Source organism: Leopardus geoffroyi, chromosome E2 (genome assembly GCF_018350155.1).
Source record: "Leopardus geoffroyi isolate Oge1 chromosome E2, O.geoffroyi_Oge1_pat1.0, whole genome shotgun sequence".
NCBI classification, from domain to species: Eukaryota; Metazoa; Chordata; class Mammalia; order Carnivora; family Felidae; genus Leopardus; species Leopardus geoffroyi.
In genome coordinates, this window is record NC_059335.1 from 12,734,885 (window position 1) to 12,741,901 (window position 7,017).

A 7,017-nucleotide genomic window follows, 5' to 3' on the forward strand; every position below is an offset into this window, starting at 1 on the left:
TTTGAGGGTTTGAAGGGGTAGGAAGATGCTTGGGATGTTGCTTGGGTCTGAGGAAGGGGCTGGAGATAGTATTGGGTCTGAGGGAGAAGGGGACCAAGGGTGGGGACTCCTGGGCCCTGGGAGAGGAGGGATGGTGAAGGTCTGTATGGGAAAGAACCCCTTGAGCTGGAACCCAAAGACTCCTGTGCCTGAGTTTTGCCACGCTGGGAGTGGGGGAGAGGAGAATGGAGGTGGAAAAACGACATTTAGACCTTAGGAGCTTGTGACGGTAAAGCATCCTAGCTCTGGAAGCAGCTTGGCCCATTAATGCCTCCAATTTGTTCAGCTTCTCTGTAGCTGTGTCCTTGCAGAGTCTGTTCTCCTGACTCGAAACCTGGCCGTGTGATTTGCCTGACCACAGGAACAACAGCAAACGCGGTAAAGTAGAGGCTTAGAAAGGGCTCACATACAGGGGTTCCTCTCTCACCGCCCTTGGAATCCCTTCCACCACTGGGACACCAAGTCCAGGCTAACCTGCTGGGTGAGTAGAGGGCAGGTGACCCAGTCAGCCTTGACACCCCCACCGCCAGCCAGCCAACCCTCCGAAACCGAGCTGCCAAGCCGACAGGAGCCGCACCCAGCAGAAGAACCACCCAGCTGATCCCAGACCAAATGGCGGAATCATGAGCTAAATAAAAGACGATTGATTGTTCAAAGCAACAAAGTTTTGGAGTGGTTTGATGTATAAAGATACAGCCAAAGATCACCGATGCGGGCTTTTTCCCTCTGTGCTGTGGTCCCTTCTCCCCCTCAATACGACCCGATGATCAGATCTTAAGCTCTGCCACTTTGTAGTTGCGTGTAACATCCCGCGTCTGAGCCTCAGATTCTTCTGAAAACAGGGCCGAGAATAACAGTCCCTATATCACAGGGAGTCTTTATGAAGAGAAAATGAGAAACACCTGCTAGGGGGCCGTGACAGCTTCGTGCCTTTTACAAAATATGTCCACACTGGGGAGCGACTTCCTAGCCCCCCGTGGGGCTCGGGGGCCATGTGATTAGCTCCATCCCATGAGTTGTGTCAAGTCATTTCTGGGTCACGGCATTTAATCACCCGTGTGAGACCTTTCCGGTGCACAGAAATCAGCAACGCTCGAGCTGGAGGCTGCTCTATGATTACCACGAGCAGAACACCCCGTGGACAGTGCTAGACACGGAGGGTCAGGGGGGGAAGCGAGTATTTGTGAGTGGGACTTGTTCGACAAATCCTACTGTTCTCCCTCCCACCAGAAGGGTAGTACACCTCCTTGCCTGGTTGATGTTGGCTTTGACCACAGGATTGCCTTCAATCAGTGGAATGTTAGCACACCTGACCTCAGCAGGGGCTTTTAATGCACTTGGTTACTGTGCTCCTGTGCCTGCTGTCAGAGCGTTAGCCAGGGAGCCACCGATCCCAGAATTTGAGTCCTCCCCAACTGGAGCCAAACCAGCTAATACAAGGCCAGAAGCAGAGCTACCCCAGCCACCCACAAACCCTCAGCAAGAAGCATGCTTGTTGTTTATGGCTCGGTTTGGGGATGGTTTGTTACGCAGCGTTACTCCAGCATTAGTCGACTAATACAACTTGGTTGCTTTAAACCACTGAAATTAGGGACTTGCGTGTTACTGCAGCATACTGATTGATGACAGTGCTTAGCACCTTCCAGATAATGGGCACTCATTAAGAAGCAGCTGTTCCGATGATTATTATTTACAGATGTATCGTTTCCAGAACCGACATTGTCATAAAGGTGCCAGGCACTGCACTAAGTGCCTTTTTTGCTTTTCTTTCATTTGATGCAACAACCCAATGAGGTTATTACTATTAATACCCACGTTTTGCAGATGTGAAAACAGGCAAAAAGAGGGAGAGGGTTAATCGGGAGAGGTGATCATGGACTCTGGGGTCTGACCCTCCCTAGAGGTTTGCCCCAAAACAAATGGCCACACAACCCGTGCCTCAGTTTGTTCATCCGTAAAATGGGGATAGTAATATCAAGTTCACACGGTCGTTGGGGTTATGAAATGAGGAACAGCACGGAGAACACTGCACAGGGGCCCAGCGGGGAGGAATCCTGTAATAAATGGTGGGATCTTCTCTCCCTTCCTTGCAAAGAGAGGGTTCGCAAGGGTTAAGACCCCTGCTTTCTGCACCCTCGCTTCCTGAGATGCATCACATCACAAGAACTCGGGCTTGCTTTGTTAACCTGTTTAATTTATAGGCACATGGGCAGGTGTAGGCTGAGGACACAGGGAGACTTCAAGCCACGTGATCCTCAGCGCTTTACTCCGCCCTGCTAGGGGCCTGGCGGGCTGGAAGGCAGTCTGCTCGGCGGAGGAAGTACAGATAAGAGGCTGAAGGCACCTGCGCCCCAGCCTTGGCGAAGCAGGCACTCTCCGTAGCACAGCCCCGAGTGGCAAATTTGGGGGTGATGAGACCTGGGAAGGGGGTTTCAGAATGGAGTGACCCCGTCCTCCCTCCCCCACCCCTGTCCTCACCCAGTAACCTGGAGCCACCATCTCCCCTAGAGCCTGGAAGCATGGGCCTCCCGTTCTGGGGCCCCTGCCCCCTCTAGAGATCCGGGTTCCCCTCACCGGCCTGCACGTTGCCAGCGAAGTAGACGCAGTGGGTTTCCTGGCCAACGCAGCGGGCTGCCTGGGTCCCGGGGCACGTCTCCTGAAAGGGCGCGATGCAGGCCGGGCACTGGAGGCCGTTCTCCGTCCGATTGTTCTGGGGAGCTGGGGATGAGTGGCGCGTGAGAAGCAGGGGGACGATTCAACCCTTCCCTCACCTCACAACACCCCTGGGGAACACGGGTTGCCAATGGATGACGGACACTGCATTTGGCCGTAAGGAAATCGGGTCGCAGCAAGCAAGTTGCCCCGATGCGGGGCAGAGCACACACCACGGGGCTCTTGGGGCGAGCTGGAAGCGACTCCCGATGCGGGGCTGGCACTTACGGGGCACCGAGCCCTGGTTGCAGCCGTCGCTCTGGCAGCAGCGCGTGTTGGACACCATGTAGTCCTTGGGGCCCATCGTGGTGGACACGAATCCCGAGTAGCAGTCGCTGAACTTCATGCAGGCCTTGTAGGTATTCACCGCGTGGCGGCCCTCTGAAGGACGCGGGACAGGAAGAGAGGGCTCCGGCAGCGCCCGCTGACCCCACTCTGGCGTGGACCCCGGCCTCGGGGTCTCTCCCAACCCCCGCCACTGCCTAGAGTGGTCTCTTCCGGCGCCCCAAAGCCATGCCCCTTTAGCTACGTGGGATCCGGTCTGGAGTCGTTTATTAGGTGAGCCCCCCCCCCCCCCCCCCCGCCGTCCCATTATCCTAGCTCCCAGCCTGGAGGGTCTCTTTCAGCTCCCCACTCCCAAGCCTGACTTGGGCCTGCCATCCTCCAAGGGTCCCTGCCCCAAAGCGTCTTTGGCTACCCCCATGCTTGTGTGAAACAGTCTCTTCCAGTCCTCTTCACCTTCGCCCTCCCTCCCACCTTCCAAATCCCTTCCAACAAACCCTGGGAGACCGCCCAACCCCTACCCTTGCAACACCCGTATCCTCTAAAGTAGTCTCTTGCCTCCCTCCCTGGCCACCCCCAGCCTTGCCTGCAGTGGTCTCTTCCAGTCTTCATGGCCTTCCCCCTCCCCACCGCGTGGTGGTCTCTTCCATTCCAATCCAAGGATTTTCCTCTTCATCCCCCCCCCCCCCCCAAGGGCTTTTCCCACCTTCCTCTCCCTCCAACCTCAGGGTCTGATCTCCCTCATGTATGCCTGGGGTGGTCTCTTCAAGCCCTTCGGGTCCTTTGGCCCACCTGCCAACACCACCACCCTCTGTCTCACCCTCCTTACACGCACACCCCCACCAGTGGGGGTGGCTTCTTCCTACCCTCCTGGCGGCCTTCATCTCCTGCCCCAGCCCCATCCTCTCTCCTCAGCTTTGAATCAACACTCCATCGCTCCCCTTCTCCCCAACCTTCCTCAGGTCTGGGACGGTCGCTTCCATTAAAGTCAGGCCTTCTCCCATGTCACCCATCTGCCTCCGGCTCTCTATCTCTACCTTTCTCCCTGACGATTTGCTCCATACTTCAGGGTTATCTTTCCTCTCCTGCCTGGCACGGTCCCTTTTATGTCTCTTCCTCTACCTTGGTGTCATATCACCTCCTCCCGTCAGGAATGGTCCCTTTCCCGGGTGCCTGGGTGGCTCAGTCGGTTAAGCTTCCCACTTCGGCTCAGGTCATGATCTCACGGTTGGTGAGTTCGAGCCCCTGTCGGGTTCTGTGCTGACAGCTCAGAGCCTAGAGCCTGCTTCGGATTCTGTGTCTCCCTCTCTCTCTGTCCCTCCCCCGCTCGTGCTCTGTCTCTTTCTCTCTCAAAGGTAGATAGACATTTAAAAAAGAAGAAGAAGAAGGAAAGAAAGAAAAAAAAGGAATGGTCCCTTCCAGCCTGCACCACCCCAGCCATCCCCTGGTATTTGGGATGGTTCCTCCCTCTCACCCAAAGCGGTCAACCTGATCACATTCTTCCAGACCCACCCCAGCCTCTTCTCTTCGATTCCTCCTCCCCTTCCATTCTACCTCCTGCCTATTAGATACATACCCCTCACCAGTTCTGTTCCCTTTCCTTTCCTCACCCCCTCCTGCCTAAGAAAGTCTCTATATCTGCCCCCCACCCACCATCTAATATTTTGGAGAGTCCCATTTTCAGAAATCCCTGACAACAATGGCTCCCATCATCCCATTGACTTCGCTTTTTTCCACCCACCACCTCAAGACAGTCTTTCCCTCTTCCCTGACCTCCCACCACCAGAACCGGGACGGTCCCTCCCTGATGTGGCGCTATCTTCTACCCTTGAAGGCACAACCCCCTCCCCAGGGTGGGACGCCAGGCTGTCATACTTGTGCAGGACTCCCCCACCACGACCACGCATGCGTCCTTGCCGGCCTCGCAAGCCTTCATTTTTCCGCTGCACGTGGGCCCGGAGCCCCTGCACACTTCACAGCTCAGTGGGCACCCTGCGGTGTAGAGAGCCAGGCTGTAGTCATGAGGGGTGTGGTCAGCGGAGCACGGGTTTGACTTCAGAGTCCAGAGGGAGATGGAGGCACAGGGGACCGGGTTTGGAGTCCTGAGGGAGGAGGGACAGGTGACTCTCTAATTGCTCATGGGTGGGGCACTGACCGCTGTCCAGGGAAATGTCCACTGCTCTGGCTGGGACGCGGTGGTGATGCCAGCAAAGCTGCTTCCACGGGCGGGAAGCGACTCCACCAGGGAGCCTGTTTACCTAATTATAAGGCTGGGGACTTGGGATGCTAGGGACTCCTGAGAAAGCTCGGGGACAGGGAGGGATCCTGGCGAAGGTTTCCATGGGCTTTGGGAAGCTTCAGGTCCAGCTGTTTCTTGGACGCAAGACCAGATGTAGGTCTTGGAGGTGGCAGGAGCTCAGGCAGGGGAACCCGAGGCTGGGGTCTTCATCCCAGATCAAGAAGGGAGAGTCAGGACCAGGAGGGCTGAGGGCATGGACTCCTTGGTCCTAAAAGAAGACACAACTCGGGGCCCAGACACCTACCTGGGTCCTGGGAAAGGTGGGGCTTGTTAGAACTCCTGAATCTAAGTGGGGAGGAGCTGGGGGTCTGAATTCTGTAGAGTCCAGGGACAAAGGAAGTCTGTCCTCCATGCCTTCTTCCCATGGTTTTTTGGGTTTTTTTTTAGATTTCCATTTCTAATCATGCTCTCATCCAATTTCCTAGATTCATATGTCTTATTTCGAGACCCTGCCTGGGGGGGGGAGGGGATAGAGGATTCGGAGACCCCCCAAGCTCCCCCAGGGAGTCGACCACATGAGCTTCTCCTTTGGGGCCCCAGGCTTTCTCTTCCTTTAGCCTCTGCCTTCACCATGAATCTGCATTCCCAGGACACCTCCACTTTCCCCCTCAAGGACCGTGGTGAGTGCTCTCTCTCATGGTCCTCATGGTCCACACCCCTTCTCACTTACCCAGACCTAGGAGGGTGCAGAGCAGAGTGAAGGCCAGCAAGAAGGTCCCCGGTTTCATGGAAGCCCTCATGATGAGTGAACCTGCAGTCCTGGGTCCCCAGCCCTTATAGGGAACTGAGGAGGGGCGGGTCTGTATCCACCTTCACCCTGGGGTGAGAAATAGCTGAGGTAAGATCTCAGGGCGGGCCTTTGTGGCTCTGGGTTGGGGATATGGAACCAGAATTCAAAAGGGACATGGGCATTTCATGCTCAGCCCCCTGCTCCACAGGGACCCCAGGAGTCTGGGCTTCTAGCCCCCTCTTCCATCAGGACCCAGAAGGTCACTTTCCTGTTTTCTCACATTCTCATGGCCCTTCTCCCCACCGCCCCCCCCCCCACCCCCGCCTTTTTTTTTTTTTTTTTTTTTTTTCTGGCCTGAAGCCCAAGGTCAGAGTTGGGTCACTTGATTTCCTGTAGGTGTAGAGTGGCTGCTAGGAGGACTGAGATCCCCTCTCTTCTCTCTCTTTCCAAGGAGTTACCCAGCGTGGGTGAGGCCCTACCTGGGAGCGCCCAGCATGTCCCGGCTCGTTCTGCGGGGGCCTGAGCGCCCTGTTTCTCTTCCTTCTTCGTGTGCTTGGCTCATATTCCCTGTCTTGTGTTTGGGCTGTCCCCAGCTCTGATCCTGCCTGGGGCTGCACCCCTAGGTCTCACAGGGACCAAACAGAGGGATGCCTGTCAACGGTCAGGGGCGGGTGTGGTAGGAGACAGATGCCCACAGGTCACATATTGGAAAACTGAGGCATGGGTGGAAGCACTCTAGGCTCCGTGTGTGGATCTGGTTTGAATGCGTGCTTTGTGTCTTATGTAGGTCCTTGACGCACTCTCTCTTGGCCTCGGGCATAACCCTGGAGAGATCGGAGATTTTGTTCGTGTGTATGTGTGTGTGTGTGTGTGTGTGTGTGTGTGTGCGCGCGCGCGCGCGCACGCGCATGGTGTGAGGGTAGCAGGGAAGAGCGTAACCGCAGGAACTGGTGGA

The 7,017-nt window shown here is 56.1% G+C and overlaps 1 protein-coding gene across 1 annotated transcript; it reads right to left on the reverse strand.

Moving 5' to 3' along the window:
- Positions 1-2,212: 2,212 nt before the first annotated feature.
- Positions 2,213-6,972, reverse strand: LOC123578844 (phospholipase A2 inhibitor and LY6/PLAUR domain containing). Its single transcript, XM_045442097.1, has 6 exons — positions 6,542-6,972; positions 6,003-6,149; positions 4,909-5,025; positions 2,980-3,132; positions 2,614-2,757; positions 2,213-2,457 (listed from the first exon to the last, which is right to left on the reverse strand). The coding sequence occupies exons 2-6, from the start codon at positions 6,070-6,072 to the stop codon at positions 2,303-2,305; spliced, it is 639 nt and encodes a 212-aa protein (XP_045298053.1). The 5' UTR covers positions 6,073-6,149; positions 6,542-6,972; the 3' UTR covers positions 2,213-2,302.
- Between the last annotated feature and the right edge of the window lie 45 nt (positions 6,973-7,017).